Genomic DNA, 24,267 nt, shown 5'->3' on the forward strand with positions numbered 1-24,267 from the left:
CGCGCCACCCTCGCGGCGGCCGGCAGCGCGCGCCGCCACCAGTAGCGCGGCGCAGCCATGTCGGGTCCGGCGCGTGCGCGCACCAAAGTGCTTCACCTTCTTGTCACCGTTGTCCTGCTGCTGCACTGGATCCCACAGGAGGCCTCAGCCGTGAGTACAACATAATAACAACATATGAAACGGTCAATTTGAGAACCCATCCAATTTACTATAAAAGACATCAACGCGTGCTACATTTGACCGATCTCTGATTTGTTTGTAAATTTTTCAGGTTACATTACAAAAGGCAAGATACTATAGATTTGATTTTTAAACCATTGGAATTTGTACGGGATACCAAACTTTTTTTTGTTATCATTACGTTAAAGCTCTATCATAACACATCGTAACTTAAACTACATTAAAAACATATCGCTAGTGAGAAAGGTTTTAAAATTAATTGACATAAAACGTAAAACTTTAAACATAAATTAATGTCAAAATTGACTTATAAGTAACCTTAAGGTTTCAGTATATCTTATTACTACTGTCGATTACAATCCGCTACCCCCTCCCCGACACTTTTCTAATAAGAAAAAGTGTGATATGTGATTGAAAAGTATTATACGTTATAACTGTTCATCCCCTGCTCTATACATTGCGGAACAACATATGTGGAATATCCAACTCATTAGGTTATTGCTGATGTCGCTGGGTAACGATAATTCGATCGACGATTTCATAAACAAATGTTCATAAAGCCTTTTTACCAAATTTGTATTAACCCTAAAACTTGTATTTAAATTGTAAATGTGAATTAAGGCACTTAATATCTATAGTACTAGTAAAAGTAATTTAGCTCCCTTTTGTTTACTTTTAAAAATTACGCGAGCCACATTTTTTTTTAAATTCTGGTACAGAAATTAACAGTACGGAGCTATGCTAATTTAAAAAATTAAGTGGAATGTATTTTCACATAATTGGCAACAAAGTTCAAAGTCATAGTTTTGTAACAAAGGGTGATATTTTTTATACGTCTATAACTTGCCTAATCTATACTTCTACACTATTACAATACAGCGTAAACACACACTTCTTTGTTGCCTAAGATGTCAGCAATTACAGCATATTTTTGAATAATTCTGTTTTTAATAAAAAGCCCTACACTTACGTCACGCTTTGGGCTATATATCATCACGCCATTAAACTTAGGGGGTCAATATTTTGAATAAAAACCCTAATGTGGGAAAGAGACCATAAGTTGCTGCCAACATTAAGGAGGCTAGGTTGTCATCATGTCATATAATTTTGACATTTGTAATTGATAATTTGACAGATGTAAACAACAAAATATTTTTTTATAATTTCATGCGGATGAAGTCGCACGGGCACAGCTAGTTGAAGATAATATGAAGAACAGATGACATTTCTAGTGGCTGAATTTTCTAATGTAAATTAAAATAGTTCTTTCAGTAATGAAAGAACTATTTACATTTTATAATTTGTTTACGTTGTTTAAGACACATGTTTCGGGTTTACTGGAAAGTGCGCCTTTTAAAATATTAAGTTTTCATTGCCTTTTTGATAAATACATAATGCCTACGCATATCCGCCAAAGCGGATGCAAGAGCAGGCCTAAAATATGAATTATACTAGTGATCGTTGAATTTCTATGGAATGCGGACAAATCTATTTAAACCTAGACTTATACATTAGAATATTTAATAAATATTATAATTGAAATGATTAGTCTTCCGATAAAATGAAATCTATAATCCGTACTCAATATACACAATAATTTTGGTTAATAACGAGCCACAAATCAAATCTTGCGTTTATATCATTTATTCATAGGTTTTTTTACAATAGTTTAAGGAGGGATTATTTACAATTATTATTATTGACTGAGGCATTCTGTAAACTGAATAGGCTTTTCACAACGAAAATCTATGTAGCGACACCAAAACGATAATTAGCGCTTCATAAAACTTACATACATATACAAGTACAAATAACACTTAAGTTAACGCAAGTTAATTAAGTCATCCCAACAACGATAACTTTCAAAACATCTCCACAATCTCATTGTTAACTCTGTTTCAAAGGGATAACTATTACTTTATACAAGTTAGATGCCAATCAGCCTATCTCTACATTTCAGTCTAAAATCCTGTACTTTAGGATACTAAAGTTTACTGCTTCATACGATTTGGCGATTTCGGAGTTCTTTATAAAATCAGATTTTCCTAAATGTCGTCAAGAACAATCAGTCATAAAAATCATGCATTGATCTAAAGTTAAAGTTTTTATAAAGGCAAAAGTTTGAATGGATGTTACTACGACGAAACTCCAAAATGGCTTAACGGATCTTTTAGTTCGAAACAAATGTAGAATATAGTCCATTTCTGAGATTGAGAAAATTGTAGATTATATTTAACTATTCTAAAAGTATTGCAATGAAAATTATCTTGACAAATATCTCTTTCTTTTAAATCGCCTCTTTACACGAGTCACATAAAAGTATTTTGCTTAAATATAAATCATAGTATTGTTTGTGTATTACATATATTAAGATGGGTTAAAACCCATAAGGGATAAGGTTACGCATAAAATTGAACATACAACATCAAAACACAAAACCTACCTACCTAGTACATTTCAAAATGTCCTTAGTAACAATTAATAATAATGCGTTATATTAGTTGTTACAATGTTTGTTTTATTTAGTAATGTACATTATCCGGATTTTTGATATGGCAATTTCGGTGTATGTTTTCAGTGTTCATTAAAAATGACTTTTGATAACTCTTAAGTTAAAATTGTGGCGATAAGATAATTGGACACAAAGGCTATCAAAAATATAAAACTACTGCGTTAATATCGTCCAATTATAAACTTAATATTAAAATCTGTGTGATAATTTCAAGGGTACGTCACACGACGCCGCTGACTTATCGTCAGTTGTGAAATATCACTATACTACTTCAATTATTAACCTCAAATTACCCAATTTAAAACTAACAAATCGTTAGGATCTTGGGCATTTACCTTATAAGGTTAAATCCTTTTTACTCATACTTTAACAATCTCTTACGATTTGGCAAATAAAATCTTCAAATGAAAAACGTCTCTACGTACCGCAGTTAAATGTATAAAGTACTGATTAAGAACAGCCATTTAACTTTTATTTTCCTATAAAAGCTCAGTAAAATTTCACCTTTTCTAATACCTTATATGTACTAATATTAACTATGCGAAGTTTGTATGGATTGATATTACATATATACATATATCCAAAATGGCTAATGGATCTCTATGAAATTTGGAACAGATGTAGTCTGGAATAACACATAGGTTGCTTACTAAGTGTTTTTTTTTTAATTCCGCGTGGACGATGTCTCTGCCTAAAGTTATTATTACATATGTAAATTCGGGGAAAATAGCCGTGTTTCATCTCAAGAGCTTTAATCGTTTGAAAATCAATACAACTCAGCTTATAAATGTGTGTACGAAAAAAAAGTTGGTTTGTGTTACATGGTTATTTTCTTTTTATTATAGTCCCTTCGTTTACACCACAGCTAACTAATTAGTTATTTGATAGAAGTGACGGAGTTTGTTGGGAACAAGGAAATTTTTCCTGAACACCATGGATTTCCGCCACTGTTCGTTAAGATCTATAAAAGCATTCCCATTGCCCTTATAGCATCATCTGCCTGTAAATCACCTTTATAATTACTTGACTTATGAAATATAAGTATGTAATTTTTTATTACAATTGACATTAAAAGAAGCTCGCGTTTAGGTTTGACAATCTGATGTTACGGTAACCTTTGCACTGTAACATTATCAAGTTTTTTATTTGGTACAATATATCAAGTGGTAACAACAATCCATTATCATCTCGTAGCCTCATGACCTAAAAAAACATCTTAATGTTAAAAAAAGATACTCATTAATAACTGATTAGCGAATCTGTTGATTATTACTTAGATGTTGGTATTCGCTTTTAATATCTGTATAACGGAGGCGGATCAAAAATATTGTTCCAAAAAGATTATTAAATTAAACGCACGTTCGTGGAACACTATCTTATCAGTAGGATACTAAACTCAATTTAGAGGTTATAACCCTTGATAAATTTGCGGTCTATTTTAGAACAAGTAACTTAGGGTAAAAGTATATTCTTTAAATAATTTCGTTTATTACAATTTAACGCTGTTCTTACTTAATTGAAGTTATACTAGTAATTGGATTGTTTTCAATCTTATTAGTTTTATTTAGTAAGCATAAAGAATGACATAATTTAATATCCCTCGAAAATTTCCAATCCGGTAATAATAACGAAGTAACTCCTTAAGAAACTCCTGACGGAGCCCTCGAGCTTGCTCATAAACGAGGTTTAAGCTAAGCGCCATCTGCGCTCGGCCACCTCAAGCCCGGTGAATCTGTAAATGCCTCGAGGCAAACAGTGGCCATTCAGTCACAAAATCTAAAATTTGTCTAGTTCACTTTCTTCCATTCGGGCCTAAAATTAAAATTTATGATATCACCATATTTACTAAATTCGCTACGTGAGTTGTACTATGCGGATGGTTGACTTTTATAATTAAAACACCACAAGCTGTCGCTGTCTTGTGTTCAGATACTTAAGTGAAAAAGTACGCAGAAAAAATGATACAAGCATTTATATCGTAATTAGTGTTGCTGTGTTCACCATAAGTTATGTCGTAAAAACTTAATAAAGCCTTAAGTAGACATTTAAGTAACTCTATCTTACATTTCAATAACTTTATTCCGTCAGATTAAGTACACTGTGAAAACGTGGGTTTATTGAACAAAACAAATAGAATTTTGGTTTTTAAAATAAGGTATAGTTTTTAAAAGATTTTGCCCTAATTATTTAATTATATGACAAGTTCGAGTATGTCGAACAGTATTTAATATTAAGGTAACACTAGACATTCTGTACCTAATCAAAATAACTCTAAGTAAAATGATTATAATGATTTTCGTTTCATCCTAATAACTCAATATTTTTAGCAATAAATATTACTATATATACATAAGTACTTAGCAGTCTATTGAAGAAAGAATATTGTTGTGATTTTATTAATACCATTGTGCCTTTATAATATTTGATACTATCTGTTCCCCTGCGACTTCATTCGCATAAAATTATGAAAATTTTATTTTACTGTTTACATGTGTCAAATTGACATGACGATGACAAACCATGGCAACCTTGCTTTCTTGATTTTGGCAGCAACTTATGGTCTCTTTCCCACATTAGGGTTTTTATCCTAAATATTTACCCTTAAGTTTAATGGCGTGAAAATGTATAGCCTAAAGCGTGACGAAAGTGTAGGGCTTTTTATTAAGAAAGAATTATTCAAAAATATGCTGTAATTGCTGACATCTTAGGCAACAAAAAAGTGTGTGTTTACGCTTTATTATAATAGTATAGATAAACATTTTCAACGGTTAGTGCGAACGCCGTTTCATCAGCAATTCCACTTTCCTGTGGTTACTTACATCCATAAGGTATTCGCAAAAATTTAAATTTGGAGTAGGACACTCTATCCGGAGGAAAATAGGTCAAAATCAGCTTCCATTGACAAAGCTTCGACAACGAGGTCATGACATAAACGGCGACATCTCTTATCGTGTTCACAGGAAACTGTTATCGGAATGTCGTTAGGTATTTAACACAATTTTTGCAATTGTTGCCGAAATAATGATATATTATAAATTCCATTGTATCGTATCTACCAGATATTTTTTAAATGTCGCTATCACAACCGACAATTCTTAAAATTATATGTAGGCATGTGAAAAAAAAAGTTTTATTTAAAACATTTGTTATATACTTATTATTGCTTTGGTGTTTATGAAAATACATTTACCAAAAATTTTAAACATTGTCAAAACTTTAATAACAATCTTTACGGTATTATTAACACAACATTTTAGAGCAGACTTTAAATTGCAAATGGAACTTAAATGCATCAATTTGTGTCTCGACATCGGTCTCTACATTTAATCAGATAGAGAGAAAGAGAGAGAGAGAAAAGGAGATAAAGACATTTTATCAAATGCCATCTATTTTATATTCATGTACGGAAACACTATGCATTAAGATTTTTATTAAACAATGTTATCTAAAGAGATAGTTTAATAGGATCACTTTGATCCACTTATTATAAAGATGATGAATAACATTTACCGAGAATTATAACTAAACTAGCTTTCGCCCGCGACTCCGTCCGCGTGGAACTAAAAGAGTCAAAATTGCGTAGCCTATGTGTTCTTCCACACTATCCTCAACATCTGTGCCAAATTTCATCGAGATTCGTTCAGTGGTTTAGGCTACAAACTCTAACAAACATCCATCCATCTAACCTTTCGCATTTATAATATTAGTAAGATTGTTTTATACGATATTCTTTATCCTCCTTATACAATAAATAATAATAATAAGGAGATGGTAGCGAGTGCAACATATTGTTTAGATGTTACCGCGATGTCAATGTGATACATTATCCTGGGACAGTAGTGTCGTACTCACAGTCGCTATCGCCATTACGACGTAGACAGAACATTGAACCCAAGAGGAAGTATCTGACGTTCCTCATTTTGTGTTATAATTATTGATATCGTTCCAAACAACACAAATAAATCATTAATTTATTGCAGAAGAATGCCGATTAAAACACAGTAGCATCTTTAACGTATATCGATGTACAAGTTATGTGTAGGCATTCTTTATACTTTAAATCGTAATATAAAATTAAGAAAGAAATGTAAATATGTCGAAGCTTTAATAATTTCCATCAGACTACTTAATTTTTTTTAAACTAGTTACATTAAAAGTCTAGAGTTTCTGATGCGAATCATCTATCTAAATTTAGAGCTTAGGCATAATACCTGGCGAGCTTATATAGATTATGTCCTTAAAACAACTTCAGTTGTTTCATAGAAATATCCTCTTGCGAATAATATAAGTTTATCCTAAGCACACCGTTAATATAACCATTACGTGTATTCCACCTATAATAATCTTCGTTTACTTAAATAATAGTATTTAGTAAACATATTACTAACACTTGTATAATGGTCAATAATAGCTTACAATATCAGTTATAGTTGCTCTCCTTGTTTTTGGTACTTAATACTGTGTCCAAAAGTGATTTTAATAGGTCCTCAGGTAGCCCGCACGCATATAGACCGCGATGAATTACATTTGCGCCTTAGTTACTCACCGGTTTTATAGCTAAGAACGTTGCACTGAAAGTTATTGCTTACTTCCAGTAAAGTGAAATAGGTCAATAGTTTCAGTGCGGCAACAAAAGCCAGTTGAACGAACGGCTATATTGCTCGACTATATTTAGATCGAATCGCTGACAGTAATGTACACTCATTGACAGCGTGGAAACTTTACCGCGAGTCTACGTGTTAACTACGACTTTTTCTTATTTTATCTAAGAAACTTAATGCACGGAGAAGTCCCTTAGGAAATTTAGAAACAGAACTGTAATGAATTTTTTAACTTATTTTTTTTTTATTATTCGTTTAAAATGTTTTTCCTACAATTCTATACTCAAAAGAGTAAAATATAGTTGTATTCTTACGTATTTTTGCATTTCTTATGGAAGTATTGTGCAATTATTCTTATCTTCGAAATCGTTGTTTTTCCAATCAATATTGTAAAACCAACATATTTCACGTATCGTTAACGCACGGTTAGTATGAAATATTTATTAATATTTCAATAACTAATATAATATTGTTTAACTTCATCATGTAGCTAGATTGCGCGGGCCTGTATCGGGAACACATTAAACTGTGGACGGGGTCACCGGATTCCGGCGAACTGCTCGTAAACACGAACCGGCCGTTATATTTTTTAACTTTTGACATAGGTAATCATATTTAATAATAGAATCTGATTTATCATGTTGTGATACTGCTAATAATGTTATTCTTACAATTATCTACGGAAATTTTGTTTATACTTCTGCAGCAATTTGTGAAATAGATAACGAGACGATCTTTTAGTTTCTAAGAGATTAAGAAACAAATACATATTTACTACCATTCCAACTAAGCTCTAGGTATGTACTAGAGTTTAGTTTACGACAATTATGGAATAGTGGGATTCAAGCTCTTGACCACTAGATCGGAAATCCGTTAACCATTACCATTGGCGCCTTAATTTTAATTAATCGGATTAGCACTTTTATGCAACAAATTCTGCAATTTAACGACAACGAATTCAAATCCGGTTTATAGATTGATTCAAAAAGTCTGAATGTGAAGTTTAAATAACTGAAAATTGTAATTTCACTAGAGTTGAAGCGGCATGCAAACTGACCTCTTAAAACTTAAAGCTAAGGCCTCTGATTTTGTTAATTTACTGAATCAAGGTAAATTTAAGGCGCTAGAGGCTATATAATGAGGATACTTCGCTGCAGTAGATATATGTACGATGATTTTAGCTGTTTTTTATTTTCATTAGCCTCAGAAGATTAGACAGTACTACGCGGAAGAATAACACCAATGTTAATTTCATACGATTGTATAAAATCATACTAACACTATAAATGCGAACGTTTAGATGGAGGGATGGATGTATGTTTGTTTGAGTTTGCATCCTAAACGGCTGTATAGGATGCAAATAGGATGCAAAACGGGATCTCGATGAAATTTGGCATAAATGTAGAGGATAGTCGGGAAGAAGTCGCATAGTCTACTCGGTTTTTTATTAATTACACGCAGACGAAGTCGCGGGCCATAAGCTAGTATTAAATAACTTCATTACAAATATGCATATTATTGTATTTTTTAATTGTTGTAGTTATTTCGTACTTTCTTTGGCCTATCTAAGCGTTATATAAAAATAAATCGTTTTTTTCTTATGCATAAATTTTCTTATTACTTATTAATATTTACTTTAACCATTTCAACTAAGCTCTAGGCTTGCTAGGATATGGTTCACGACAATAGTCGAATGGCGGGATTCGAACCCTCGACCGCTAGATCGGTATTCCGCACCCCAAACCACTAGTCTATTGGCGCCTTATATTATTAAAAAGTTCACTGTCTGCTTACCTACTTATATATTTATTTTGTGCGAACATAATGCTGTGATTTGATTGCTTATAAGTTGAATTTCAAATCATAGCCTAAAGCACTAATGCCTAATGTCTTGGAGCAAAGTTTTTGTCTTTTGTCTACCATGTACTAAGTAATATACTATGCAAACAACTAACACTTACTACATATGCAAAACTTTAGAATTACGTACGATACGTTTTTTCAGTCTTCAAATATAATTTAAGCCTATAGATGTTGTTACTATCCAGACACATACATGGTAGGTATAAAACGTATACTAATGTGTTGTTAACTTACGATATAAAATAGACGTGCAATGAAGTTTTTATACATAGTGTATTTTTCTATATGTATGTTGGTCGGGGGAAAGAGGGGTGAGAGAAACAATACACGTGTTAGTGTTGTAGCGTGTGTGCGCGGTGCAGGCGTAGCGGGCGCGGGGTAGCGGGATGTGCGAACGCCCGTTATCGCCTGGGACACTGCAATGATTGTTTATCCAGTCCGTTCCTTGAATTGAAACCGATGAGTCATTCGCTCTATAATCGTTCGCTACTGTAATACCTACATGCATCACAATAAATTATGCTTGATGTCAAGTGCCAGCCACATTACGACATAATTATCATCTCGATTTATAAATATAAAGACTTCTTATGAACTCAATTTCTCGATATCAAAACCCAATTAATATGACTTAGTGTTAAGCAAATTATTTCCTTATAATTTTAAGAACTTATTAACACAAACGTACCTAGTTTTATGAGTATGTTAATAAGCTCTCTAAAAGCTATATCTAAAACTTATCTTAAAAAAAATTACGTTTAAAAAGTACGTGCAAATAAATAATGCAATGTCTGAAATGTAAAAAAAAAATAGGGCCTGGAAAAATATTACTAAAAGTAAAAGTGGACAATGTCATTGACAAAAGTAGGCTTTTCCTTAAACTTTTTATAATGTCATAAAGAGGTAAGAGAAATCGGGCACCTGAAGCAGCCGAAACGGCGTAGTGTTTGCTGCCCATAGACATCCGCAATAGAGGAACGTTGCCTAGCCTTAATCGAGGGAGGCTGCGACGCTCATAAAGAGAGTATTTCCACTTCCTCGTTCACTGTAAAAACGACTATCTCTTACCATCCTTACCTTATAACATAAGGGTGGGAACGAAAAGGGAGTAAAATTACGTTTCCGGTACGCATACTCATGAGACGAAACGCGGAATCACTTCCACTTCCGCCTATCTTCTGTGTGGTCCTGATATTGCACCGGGCGAACCAGCCCATGCGTCGAAGATGTTCTAGCGGGCTGTACCACTGTTAAACTAATTGTTCGCTCTTGAATAATCTTCATCAAATTAATTTGTTTAGAAACAATCGGTGGTTGTAACGATAAAGCGCGGTATCAGATGATGTTAATGATGAGGTCAGCGCGGTGGCGGGCGATGCGTCCGGCCGCGACGCCCACGCGCTTGCCGCCAGGAAGCGGCGCGGCGGCGGCACCGTGCTCCTCCCGCGACCCCGGAACACCCCCCACCGCACAATACGCACTTGCGCAATTTTTTACGAATACAAGTCATACAAAGAAAAAGTCGAACAACTAAACATTATATGACTATAGTTTATCAGAAGTTAGCATGGGCAAGATCAACATAAGCACCACCAGATCACTGCATACAAACAAGGGACTCGGAGCCTACTCTTAGGGGTGACTAGGTCTTAGTTAACCACGCAGGCCCAGCGCGTGTTTATTGACTACACATTTTTTGTATCTTTTCTTCCATTGACTATAGAGCTTTATTAATTCTTACCTATTACTAAGATGTTAGAGCCCCTCGGCTGCGGCAAAAGTTGAGAATGCAAGTGTCGGTAAAGGAATATATACATTCGGTATCAGCCCTAGATTGATCCCAAACATATAGTCGTTGGGACGAACATATATTGATGATGCGTGAATTGCGAAACACAGGATTGAGTGAAAATTACATGTTTCATATTTTAATTGCTGTGACATAACACTACTATATGGCATTCTAGACGTATTAGCTTCAAATAGAGACATTGTTATTTTGATTGTGACATCATCATCAACAGCTCACTATAAGTCCTCAGTCCATAGTTGGTTGACTTCACACATATTTTTGAATTTCTTCGCTGATCTGTGCAGGTTACATCACAATGTTTTCCTTGACAAAATAGTTATGTACATATGAAATTCGAAAATTAATGGCGGGATTCGAACCTAAGATCTGTAGATTACAAGTCAAGTGCTTAAACCACTGAGCCACCGACTCTGATTGTAATAAAACTTGTTAACTACTATAAACGTTCTACAACCCTTTAAAATTGTTTAAAAGTAGTTACCATTTTCATGGTCATATTTATATTGGTTCATCACGGTCTATTTGTCTATCTAAAGTTTCATAATATAAATAGAAAGATTTAAGGTGGCACATAAATCATTCGTTTAACAATTTATTGTAACTAGTGTTGCTAACGAGTACAATTCTATTAGATTGCGTGGTCGTGCAAACCAAACGATGACTGCAAATTGATATTGTTTCGACGGCACTTTTAAATAAACGTGGACGATGTATCATATTCCTGTATACCAAGTAACAGAAACAAATAAGGCAAGATTCGTCTAACAATAACATGATACCGATTATTTAGTCAAACAAGCACATTCTATAACATTCATTCTGAAAATTTTGAAGCGTCGTTCGCCTAATATTTTAAGGTACGGTCTAGCGATCTAGCGGTCGGGGGTTCTCAGTATTCTCACGCCAACTTTTTTCAAGCTTACCTAAAATGGTTACAAGATATACGAGTAAATTAACAAAAATCTAGTAATGTTAAACAAACAAATAAAATCACGTAAGTTTGTATTCGATTTCGATGTAGATTAAAACTGTAATTGTAAAAGTTCACTTAATTTGGAAGGGCCGTGAAAGAATCATTAAAAATACAGTGGTTAAATTCGCACGGAGCTAATGATCTGTTCCGATTCTACTATTAACGATGATGATGTATTGTGCTCTTATGACCCAATTTGTCTGCTAACATAAAATGATCTGAGACATATTTGTTTTAAATTTTATAGCAGCTGTGGCCAATCTACCTCGTAGACGAGCTCGACGTATGATGTAATTTGACGCTGACATCATACTTCAAACACCAAGCTGCAAAATACATTTCAGGCAACAATTAAAAGCAAAGTAATTGCACACAATGTTCGCATAAAGCATTAAAGCGATTTAAGTATTCTGTTTTTTATATCCGCTGTTTTAAATGATAAGCAATGCACAATTAAAGTGGTTTTTATTAGATGCTAGCTTTCGCCCGCGACTCCGTCCGCATGAAATTAAAAAATAATATGAAACATGGGCTATGTTACTCACTGACAACGTAGCTTCTTAATTGTGAATGAATTTTTGAAATCGGTCCAGTAGTTTTTGAGTTATTTCACTACAATCAAACAAAGTTTTCGGCTTTATGACATTATTATGATCGTATTGTTATACGGAAGGAAAAATAAATTTGTTTTTGAATCAATAACAAGATAGATATAAGATACTTGAGCTTAAACTACTTCTTCAATGTATTCTTCTGTCTATGTATCTGTTCCATTATTTTGATTGTCCATGTTTTATACACAATTTTTATGTATTGGTAACTTAAACCGAATAGACAAGGGACTAAATAATAGGTATACCTAGATGAAGTACTACTAATCGACAAGCAAGTTTAGATATATGAAGATCGATATGTGTGTATAGTAATAAATGTGAGTCAGATAAATAGTAAATAATTTGTAATTGTGTTACATACAGATAGTTAGATATTAATGACAAGTAAATGTCAAACAGTTCTTATTTCATAGCGTCATCACATAACATAACAAGCCAAAACACCTTGCCCAGCACTTCTGTACTAGGTATTGTTAGAAAACACGTGCACGTTGTTTGCGTTACTAAGGATTAATCGAAGGTATGGTAGATGTCACCGACCGATTGCGAACTTCGCTAATTCTTATTCGAATCAGCCATAATGTAAACTATCAGCAAATTGTAAAATTAACGAATTTGTGCCAGATATACAGACGTAGAAAGGCAGACATCTATCTCTATTCACGGGCGTCGTCAGGTTGAGCCGGAGGACAGCTTACCTTAAGTTACCGCAATAAAATTATTATTTTTTTTACACTAATAACAAATATTGTCTTCCTCTCGTTGGTCTTGAAAAGTAAAGATAAAAGTGTTTTTGGACAAGAGTTTCGGCAGTGAAAGCCTACAATTACACCCGTACATTAATTACTAATCTTCACGCTCTACTCAGAAGTAGGAAGTGTAAGTCTTCTACTTGTTCTGGTCGCTGTATGTATGTCAGAGGTCCCGTGATAAGGCACGAACATTACGCCTCAGCTATGCTCCCAATCGCATTTTTATTATTTATTTATTCAATCAAGCTTGATATACGCAGTTTTTTTTATCAAAACTAACGAACGATCCGCTTCAGCTTCGTAATGCAAAGTATACAAGACTGATATTTTTTGTCATTGCCTCTTCCCAACTACATAGTAAAATTCTTAGAAGTGTATCATCATCATCATCACCAGCTCACTATACGTCCCCACCGAGGGGCTTGGAGCCTACCCTAAATTAGGGTGACTAGGCCATAGTCAACCACGCTTGGCCAATGCGGGTTGGTTGACTTCACACATATCTAAGAATTTCTTCGCCGATATGTGCAGGTTGCATCACGATGTTTTCCTTCACCGTAAGAACGTCGGGTAAATTATGTACATATGAAAATTCGAAAAATCGAAAATCACATTGGTACATGGCGGGATTCGTACCCAAGACGTGTAGATTTACAAGTCAAGTGCTTAAACCACTGAGCCACCGACGCTAGAGAGAGAGAGAGAGAGAAGTGTATAGACACATTCAATATTTAGTAGTGCTTTGACCTTTAATCAACAAAATAACATAAATATATTACACATACATTAGAACTATGACCTAAACCTAAACCAATTGTGCTCCGAGACATACTTTTAATGGCATTTTATTTAAGTTGTCGTATTAAGCGTATTTACTTATATTCCAAAAGTGACTAGAAAAACCATTAGAAACCCCAAAGTGTCAATCTAACAAGATTGGACACTTCTTACTCATTGTACTTATATTCTCAAAGCTGATCGATTGTCAATTTTTCTACCATTGTATCGTCGTTAATATTTTGTTGTTAGGTGGTGTGCAATCAGACACGATGCGACTGTTCCGGTCTCAAGGGAGACCGCGGAGACCCCGGCCCCCCCGGCATTATTGGTCTTCAAGGTGACTACGGTGATGATGGACCCGAGGGCCGGCTCGGCATATCCGGCGAAATAGGCGACTGGGGCGAGAAAGGAGACGTCGGTGACAAAGGAGAACGGGTAAATTCAAAAGCTGTAGAATTAATAAATTATTGTTCAAAAATACATGTTATATGTATAAAATATTTATTTTTACAGGGTGCGGACGGCCTCTATGGAGTAAGAGGATATACAGGACCTCAGGTAAATTGGCATTTTTATCTCATTTTCTGTTTATTACTATTTCATTTCTCTTAAACTATATGACATATAATCTTCCTAATATTATAAATGCAAAAGTGTAGATGAATGGATGTTTGTTAAAATTTGCCGATTAAACGGCTAAACGGATCAGGATGAGATTTAACATATGTACTCGTACATGTAACGTATAGTCTAAGTGGAACAGGCAACTTGCTTTTTGTATTCCATCCGGACGGAATCGCGAGTGATAGCTAGTTATAACATAATTTAAGAAAACGTGAAGAAGGTTCGCATTTCGTTCCTACTTAGATAGTTTAGATTTTGGGATTAGGCAAATACCTAACTGATACTACTTAAATTAGTATCAAATCTTTAACTACTTATATAATAAAGCATAAACACACTACATCGTGGCGTAGGATGTAGGATGCCAGCAATCACAGGATATTTTTGAGCAATTCTTTCTTTAATAAAATGCCCTACACTTACGACTCGCTTTAGGCTTTATATTTTCATGCTATTAAACTTAGGGGATAAATGAGATAGGAAAAAACCTTCATGTGGGAAAAGGACCACCAACAACAAGCTGCCTACATTAAGGAAGCAAGGTTATGGTATCGGCGATTTTGACAATTGCAATTGAGAATTTGACAAATGTAAACAATTAAAATAAAGTTTTTATCATTTCATGCGGATGAAGGCGCACGGGAACAGCTAGTTAAAGCTAAGATTGAAACATTTTGTAAAAAACAGTAATTTAGTAGGTACATTTATGTTAACTAGTCATGTTGCCTCCGTCATGTAAAGATGTTCATTTTGTACAAATTTATACAACATTTAAATGTTAACGTTAAGGGCCCTCATGGATTGGAAGGAATTCGTGGCGTGGCTGGATTCGATGGATGTAGTGGTATCGACGGAGTGGTTGGACCACCTGGAAGGCAAGGTCCTCCCGGTGACAGAGGGCTGCCCGGACCGTATGGAGAAAAGGGATCACAAGGTTTAGCTGGCGAAGGAGGAGTCAACTCAAGAGGTGCAAAAGGAATAATGGGTGATTCTGGCAGACCTGGCTTACCGGGGCCTTCTGGTCCTATGGGTTGGAGAGGAGACAGTGGACTCCGCGGTGAAGAAGGTGACGAGGTAAATCTTATAAGGATCTAAGAATCACATATGTTTTATCCTACAAAGTACTGATAAATTAAAAATTACATTTTTGATTAGGGTATAATGGGTATCAAAGGAGAACCAGGTTACAGAGGAGATTCAGGTGATATTACCGTAGGACCACCGGGAATAAAAGGAGATCAAGGGGAAATTGGTGAACCTGGACGACCAGCAACCATAGTCAATATAGATACTTTTAAACACAATTTAAGCATTATAGCCAGGGGCGACAAAGGTGATAAAGGACTTAAGGGAATGCAAGGTGTAAAAGGACTAAAAGGAGAATTAGGGTCGAGGGGTCAAATGGTAAGTAAAATATTTACCCATTGAAACTATTCAGATAATATAATACATGTGTTGTGGTTCAACGCAATGTTCTTTACGCTTGTATGATTTTAGGGTCCATATGGTATAAATGGTCCACAAGGTTACAAAGGAGACCAAGGTGAAGATGGTTCCAGAGGAAAACCTGGTCGTAGAGGAAAAGATGGACCTCCAGGTCCTAAGGGTGACAAAGGTGCTCCTGGTTTCGCAGGATTAGACGGAGAAGATGGTTTACCTGGTGGGCCCGGAGAAGATGGCAGGACCGGAACTCCTGGAGAGCAAGGACCTATGGGTGAACCCGGTATTTTTGATGAAAGTTTAAACGAACCTCTACTACCAGGTGCTCAGGGACCGCAGGGTCCTGTAGGTTATGTGGGACAACAGGGAGCCCCAGGAATTGATGGATTAAAAGGATTGCCTGGAGTTATGGGACCACCTGGTTATCCAGGTGTTAAAGGATTTCCCGGAAGGGTGGGTAATCCAGGAATCTCACCCAAGGGAGAACCAGGGAGTGACGGACGCAGAGGCCTACCTGGACTCAGAGGACCACCGGGTTTTCAAGGATCGATTGGTACATTAGGTCCTAAGGGATTTAAAGGAGCCACAGTCAAAGGTCCTGATGGTGAAGATGCCTTGCCAGGCACAGACGGTATCCCTGGACCGAGAGGAGATAGAGGTGAACCTGGGTTTATGGGTCAACCGGGTTATCCTGGCCGTGGGGTGCACGGAATGGGACCACAAGGAGACACCGGACCACCAGGGCCACCAGGTACAGTTGGTGATTCTGGCACTCCAGGACGACCAGGGTTTCCGGGCTTGAAAGGGCAGAGAGGTGACGATTGTCCATTCTGTAAATCAGGCAAGTAATTATAGAATTATTATACCTATTAAGTGTATTGCATATTTATAAAGCTTTATCTATAGTTGAGGTGTAGTGAAGTGCCAGAAAAATATACGTATAATTCATAAAAAATTATAAGGTACTGATCTCTAAAGATAAAGTTCTACGTAATTTATTCTAAAACTGACTCCTAACTTAATTAAAAATCACTTATTTAATCTTCATTCCTATGTATTAATGTTATTCCAAAACTAATTTGTTTACATTTAATACAGGTTTACCTGGACCTAAAGGGCAAGTGGGCGATAGCGGTTTTCCTGGACGAAGAGGATATCCAGGAATTCAAGGATTGCCAGGGCCACGTGGCCAAACTGGTTTGCCCGGTACTTCTGGCATACCGGGTGCCAAGGGTGTAAAAGGAAATAAGGGACAATCTGGTATGGCGGGACCTCAAGGACTAAAGGGTCAAAAGGGGTGGCTTATTCGTCCACCACTGGATTTGACCTTAGCAGAACGGGGCCTTCCTGGAGACGTAGGTAAGAACATGGAGTGATTAGCGCAAGAAAACATTTAACTTATATGTATATTAAGTATCATCATCATCATCAGCCTTCAGCTGCCTGCTGTTGAAAATAGACCTACCCATTATTAAGTATGGTTTGTTTCAAATATAATATAAATAGCAACTTTGAAATTATAATGTCATTAAAATCTAGTAATTAGTAATTATCATGTCGATATACATATGTTCAATTAATAATACATAACAAATAAAAATATTTTTGTTGGGACTAAAGTCATTGTAAAATAATCTGTGTTCTAACTTATTGGATTTTTAATGAATAAACGTATGTTTTATTTACCTGAATTTTTAATAGGCTTCATAGGTTTCCCCGGGCTGACCGGAGATGGAGGTTGGCCTGGGCTCGGGGGGGATGTGGGCCCAACCGGTGTGAAGGGAAGAATCGGCGAATTCGGCAACCCCGGTTTGCCCGGACAAAACGGATCAAGAGGACGAGATGGTGCTCCCGGCTGGCCCGGTGCGCCCGCTGACATACCAATGGCTTTTCTGCGTGGAGACAAAGGAGAAGCTGGAATTAAGTAAATCAAATATAGTATATAACTAGTTTTTTTTATACGTATATCAAAAGCAGTAAATACCAATACGTAAATATGTTTCACCAAGTATGTATTTTAATTGATCACAGGGTAATATGAAGTTATAATATTTAAGTAATTTCCAGTCACGTAGATGACTTTGTGGGAGAATATGATGACGAAATGGTGCGAGGTTACATATGGAATAATTTTAATGGGCAATTTAGAATCGTTCATTGGAACGTGGCTTACATTGGTAAGCAAACTCTTTCACCAACAAATATATAGTGAGATATAACAGAAAACATTAATTTCAGAGGTCAACATGGTGAGGTTGGAGAACCTGGTCAGCCAGGAGAGGTTGGAGAATCCCTAGAAAACGGCATTAACGCTAAAGGGGAACGAGGACCTCCAGGATTTCCTGGGATAAAAGGTGTGTATGATCTTAACAACTACAACTATTCGCTGCAAAATCTAATAAGTCTCAAAAAGCCTCGAGTAAATCTACATTAAGCCTCCTCGCCTCTACATTATTTATTAAAATACAAACATATTTTATAACAAAACCAATGCGTAGAATTAAAACAGTAAGATCTTGCTAATAAAGTGCACTATCTACTTTGTCATGATTAATTATTACATATTCAGGTTATCGCGGCAGAAAAGGTGACCGTGGCGATATGGGATACGACGGCTTTAGGGGTATTCCCGGTGACGTGGGGCTTCCCGGCAGATCTATACAAGGCCCTGTTGGAATACAGGGATTTCTTGGCGAAAAAGGAGAAATAGGTCCTAGTGGGGAACCCGGAACACGTGGTCAACGTGGAGTCACAGGATTTGTTGGTAATAAAGGGCATAAAGGATCAAGGGGCGAAATTGGCCTTGCTACAATTTTTGGTGAGAGAGGTATAGATGGCTACCGCGGAGAGCGAGGTGATATCGGTGAACCAGGATACCCCGGCACGCCAGGTCGCGGCGGTATCATGGGAATTAAGGGCATCACTGGATTTTCTGGCGACGTGGGTCTGGATGGACCACAAGGACCACCAGTAAGTCAAAGTTGTTAATAATTATCGTTCAAAATAAAATTTCTAACACTTTACTCAGATTTAGCCTGGATATCAAAGCATTTTTTTGCTTTCATAATCATCATAGCATTTTATTTAAAGAGTAATTTTCTATGTATTTATTTAAATACACTACACATTATTTTGCTATTTTTTTATGAACATCTGTTCCTTAGTGAAAACTGTATGATAATCTAAAACATATGATGAAGCTAATCTTACATATCCAATTTGTTTTTGATATTAGTTTTTTGTTATTGTTAATTATATTTGCCGGTACTAAGGTTATGAATAATCACCAATATATGTGTTGAAATTACTTACTCTTGCCTATTTTGTGGCTAATTGAAATCATTAATAATCTCCGAAAAGTATAATTATGTAAAGAGGAATACTTCAAGTGCCGGCACTATAACCTAGCGACAAACAGCATTTCTTATCGCAATTATCTATCTATCGACAGTAGAACGGATAGCCTACTAGAGATGGAGCACTTATAATACAAATTACACATACTTGCGTTTCGATAAAAGTTTAGAGATTTCTCCTTGTAAGCAGAGCTAACTCTAGTTATAACTACTTATAACCAATACCTTTTCAAAATGAATTGTCTTAATTAAAAAATATATTTCATATTTCCAGGGACGAAAAGGACTACCTGGTATACAAATACAGGGTGCTTCTGGAATTCCTGGACGCCCAGGATTCCCTGGGCCCAGGGGACAAATTGGTGAACCTGGTTTGCAAGGAGTAAATGGTATACAAGGTGATGTCGGACCTAAAGGCGTAAAAGGAGAAGCTGGTCGCGTTGGCATTCGTGGATGGACTGGCCAAATAGGACCAGTTGGCTTTCCTGGCTTCCCAGGAGTTATGGGAACCCCTGGATCCCAAGGTGAAGTTGGAGACAGAGGTGAGGTTGGAGAACAAGGATCTTCAGGGCAACCTGGAACAACGGGTCCCCCGGGACTTGAGGGACCTAAAGGATATAAAGGTGACTACGGTTTAAGCGGACTACCTGGATTAGATGGTTTTAATGGAGTCAAAGGAGCCCGAGGAGATCAAGGATTACCCGGCATACCGGGTTCGCGCGGTGAAAATGCATTATTAGGAATGAAGGGTGACGTTGGAGATTCAGGGGAGTATGGAGAATTTGGAATACCTGGTATTGTTGGACTCAAAGGGTTAAAAGGAGATGATGGAACCCCTGGGTTATCTATTGGGGGATATGAAGGTTTGAAAGGAGAGCAAGGGGAGCCTGGACTACAAGGCATCATTGGTCTTAATGGAACCAAAGGCGAATTGGGCCCCAACGGTGTCGATGGCCCTCCGGGTGAAACAGGTGACAAAGGTTACCAGGGCCAACCAGGAGGCCCAGGAAGAGATGGATTAATTGGTTTCAAGGGACCAATGGGTAGGCCGGGTCTTGTTGGCTATACCGGAGCAAAAGGTGACCTAGGGATGGAAGGGGAGCCGGGCATTATGGGTAGACCGGGCATTCCAGGAAATGAAGGCTGGCAAGGTCTAATAGGCGTCAAGGGTGAAATGGGTTTCAAGGGAGAACGTGGAGAAAGGGGAATTAGTACCCGTTTACCGGCTACAAAAGGTGATATTGGAGATATTGGAATTGATGGAATACCTGGACCAAAAGGATCGGCAGGGGACAACGGTAATTTTGGAATCATAGGCATTAAGGGAGAACGTGGTGAAATTGGTATGAAGGGATTAACTGGTGAAGATGGGCTACCAGGTGTAAAGGGTCAGATAGGAGATCAAGGCCCACCAGGATTGCCTGGATTAGACGGAATTGACGCTGAAAGGGGTCAAAAAGGTAAAGCTGGATTTGATGGGCTTCCTGGATGGCCTGGGCCAATGGGTCAAAAAGGTGCTCCTGGTGAATATGGTATTACCGGTCCTGATGGTGAAAGTGGACCACCGGGATTAAGTTTCCAGGGCCCGAAAGGTTTTAAAGGTATGGATGGGTTTGTTGGCAAACAAGGAGAACCCGGAAAGCCTGGACCTAGAGGAATGGAAGGAATTCCTGGATTGCAAGGAAAACCAGGAGATGTAGGTGAAGTAGGATCCTCGTTTAGTGCTAAGGGAGTTACAGGCGATCAAGGATGGCCTGGGTTAAAGGGCTATCAAGGCATTAAGGGTGATAGGGGTGATAATGGATTGGACGGCTATATAGGGATGCAAGGCTCTACGGGTATTAAAGGAGAAAGAGGAGAGCAAGGCGTGCAGGGCATCACAGGTCTTAAAGGACCTAGAGGAATGAAAGGTGATAAAGGAAAAACTATTCATCAATCAGAAATATTACCCGGTCCTATAGGCGATGTTGGTCCTCGTGGATTTCCTGGACGTCGCGGAGCGGACGGTCCGCCGGGTCCAAATGGACGTAATGGCTTGTTCGGCATTAAAGGCGAAAGAGGAGACGTCGGTTTCATGGGCGCAGTAGGACTTCCAGGACCTCAAGGCCCTCAAGGAATAAAAGGATTTATAGGTTATCAAGGTTATGAAGGTAGACAAGGAGCGCCAGGGGTTCCGGGTACACCTGCGCCACCACCGCCGATACCGAAGTCGCGAGGTTTTTATTTCACGGTACATTCACAAACCAGAATGATTCCACAATGTCCAGCGGGAACATCACCTCTCTGGGAAGGATTCTCCCTTATACATATAGTTGCGAATGCAAAAGCTCACGGTCAAGATTTAGGTTAGTGTTTCTTTTCATATTACTTCGTACAAGTTATTAAAAGTATTTGATAGAAAATTATAAAAAAAATATATTAAACCTGTTAAAAAGTTACCTAAAAATTAATAAAATAAAGAAGTATACACATAAACTGTAGGATTTTTTTTGTGTAACTAAATGTTGTAGTAGAGATTTTAGCATGCTTATTAAGCAAATTTTAATGTTTTTCGATATTAGAATATCTATTGCTGATGAATCTTACTAATATTATAAATGCTAAGACGAAAGTTGAGATGAATGGATGGATTTTTCTAAACTATTGAACGGATATCGATGAAATTTGACAAAGAAGTAGAGCATAGTCTGGAAAGTCAAGATAAAATGATGAAAGCTAGTAAACATGTAAAAAACTTTAATGATAAAATAAATTATTTCTAAACAGGAGCACCTGGGAGTTGTCTACGTAAGTTCTCAACCATGCCATACATGTTTTGCAATCTTAACAATGTTTGTGACTTTGCTCAACGCGAGGATTACAGTTTTTGGCTGTCCACGCCAGAGCCAATGCCGATAGCTATGAAGCCTATTCAAGCTAGAGATGTCGGTTCATACATATCGAGGTAAGTCTTTTTAAAGTATTTCTTTATACGTCTACTGTCTCATTTATAATGAATACTGATAACTATGAATTTTGTGCGAGCGAGGTAGCCACGGATTAAGAAACTCTGTGATTACATAAATTAATTTTGTTTGAGACAGCCATGTAAGGAACGACTTTTTTAGTTATATCGTAACATTTTTTTTTAAGCTTAAGACTTATAAGGTTTTATCTACTGTATTTTCCTTTGTTTCAGGTGTCAAGTGTGTGAGACATCAACACGAACAATCGCCATACATAGCCAAAGTAGTGAAGTGCCAACGTGTCCACAGGGTTGGGACGAATTATGGATTGGTTACAGCTTTTTAATGGTAAGATTCAAATACAAATTTTAGTCTGCTTCGTATCTAACTTTTTGTTCTCATACGACTGCACAAAATAAATAAAAAGTTAATCATCGAAATAACAGAATGTATGAAAATTAACGTTATACTGTTAATTTAATTTGCGTTTCGATCCGAACGAGATATAAAGTTGTAGTTGTGAATTTGTTATTGTGCAGCACACGGCAGGCGCAGACGCAGCTGGACAAAGTTTAATATCTCCTGGGTCCTGTCTCCGCGAGTTCCGTACGCGGCCATTTATTGAATGTAACGGTCTCGGTCGCTGCAATTACTTCGCAACCGCCGTCTCCTACTGGTTATCGACCATCGACGATAACAGAATGTTCTCACGGCCTGAACAACAAACGCTTAAGGAAGATAAAATCACTAAAGTTAGCAGGTATGTTCAAGTCCGAAAATAACATAGGTCAATCTTTTTTCATATATCAATACAATACTTGCGAGTACGCTCTTACTAGGTTCAAGGCGATTAAATTCCTTCGTAAAAATTTATAAATCGACGTACTTTAGACATTTATTAGCACGTTATTGAAATAAAGCGATAATATTCTTCGACTTTGGATATGGCAACAATAAACGATTTCGCATGGAGGATTCGAACCCATCGTATCTGATCGTATATCCATATCAGTTATATAATATATAATAATTTGTATTAAAGATGTTCGGTGTGCATGAGGCGGCTCCCGGGCCCGCCGGCCGGCGTCTACCAGGGAGGCGACGTGCGCTCGGTGCCCAACGAAGTGGTGCGCCAGCGGCCGTACAACGTCCCGGGCCGCAGACCGCCTTACGGGCCCTACGGACGCAGATACTCCAGGCGCGGCCAGCGACAGCCCGTCAGAGTCTACAAGCACGTCACTACATAGCTCACGCAACCTTAACTCTAATTGAAGTGCTTACAACTATATTTTTAAACTACATATCAAGAACAAAATCTCAGTCACTGCCATCTTTGTATTATAATAAATTATAGATTTACTGTTTTAATAAATATTGGCATTTGATGAAATAATTTAGGATTTGGAAAACTAGCTATGGATAATCATGACAAGTACAAGGAACCTTAAACATGTTACGAATGTCAGAGTGTTTATGTTGCAATTACCTCGTGAATATGAATGTAGTGTGAGGTTTAATATTCATTTCCACATTTAATTATAGTTGTTCAATAAATATTTTTTCATTGTCATTTAGGGATACAAATAATTCGTATTGTGTCGAGAAGTCGTTTTAAACGCCCAAGTTTTGTAAATAATAATAACATATTAAATAACAATATAATTGTAGGTTAATAAAATGATTATGTTAGGATTTGTTTCTTTTATTACTTACCCTGAAAACCTTGTCACAAAGACTTTAAAGCGCCAATAGCCTTACATTAGTAATATTTCAATTAAAAATATAAATAAAAAGCATTTACAATTAGATAAATA

The 24,267-nt window shown here is 36.8% G+C and overlaps 1 protein-coding gene across 1 annotated transcript; it reads left to right on the forward strand.

Annotated features, from left to right (window-relative positions):
- Window positions 1-32: 32 nt before the first annotated feature.
- LOC106099575 (collagen alpha-1(IV) chain) lies at window positions 33-24,145 on the forward strand. The gene is made up of 15 exons (XM_013278141.1): window positions 33-150; window positions 14,338-14,523; window positions 14,602-14,646; window positions 15,502-15,786; window positions 15,868-16,116; window positions 16,210-16,993; window positions 17,251-17,511; window positions 17,854-18,076; window positions 18,391-18,506; window positions 18,722-19,122; window positions 19,783-21,853; window positions 22,275-22,452; window positions 22,687-22,801; window positions 22,993-23,213; window positions 23,496-24,145. Exons 1-15 carry the CDS (start codon window positions 58-60, stop codon window positions 23,698-23,700), a joined length of 5,433 nt encoding a protein of 1,810 aa, XP_013133595.1. The 5' UTR covers window positions 33-57; the 3' UTR covers window positions 23,701-24,145.
- Window positions 24,146-24,267: the final 122 nt, after the last annotated feature.

Source organism: Papilio polytes, unplaced genomic scaffold (assembly GCF_000836215.1).
Source record: "Papilio polytes unplaced genomic scaffold, Ppol_1.0 DF824102.1, whole genome shotgun sequence".
NCBI classification, from domain to species: Eukaryota; Metazoa; Arthropoda; class Insecta; order Lepidoptera; family Papilionidae; genus Papilio; species Papilio polytes.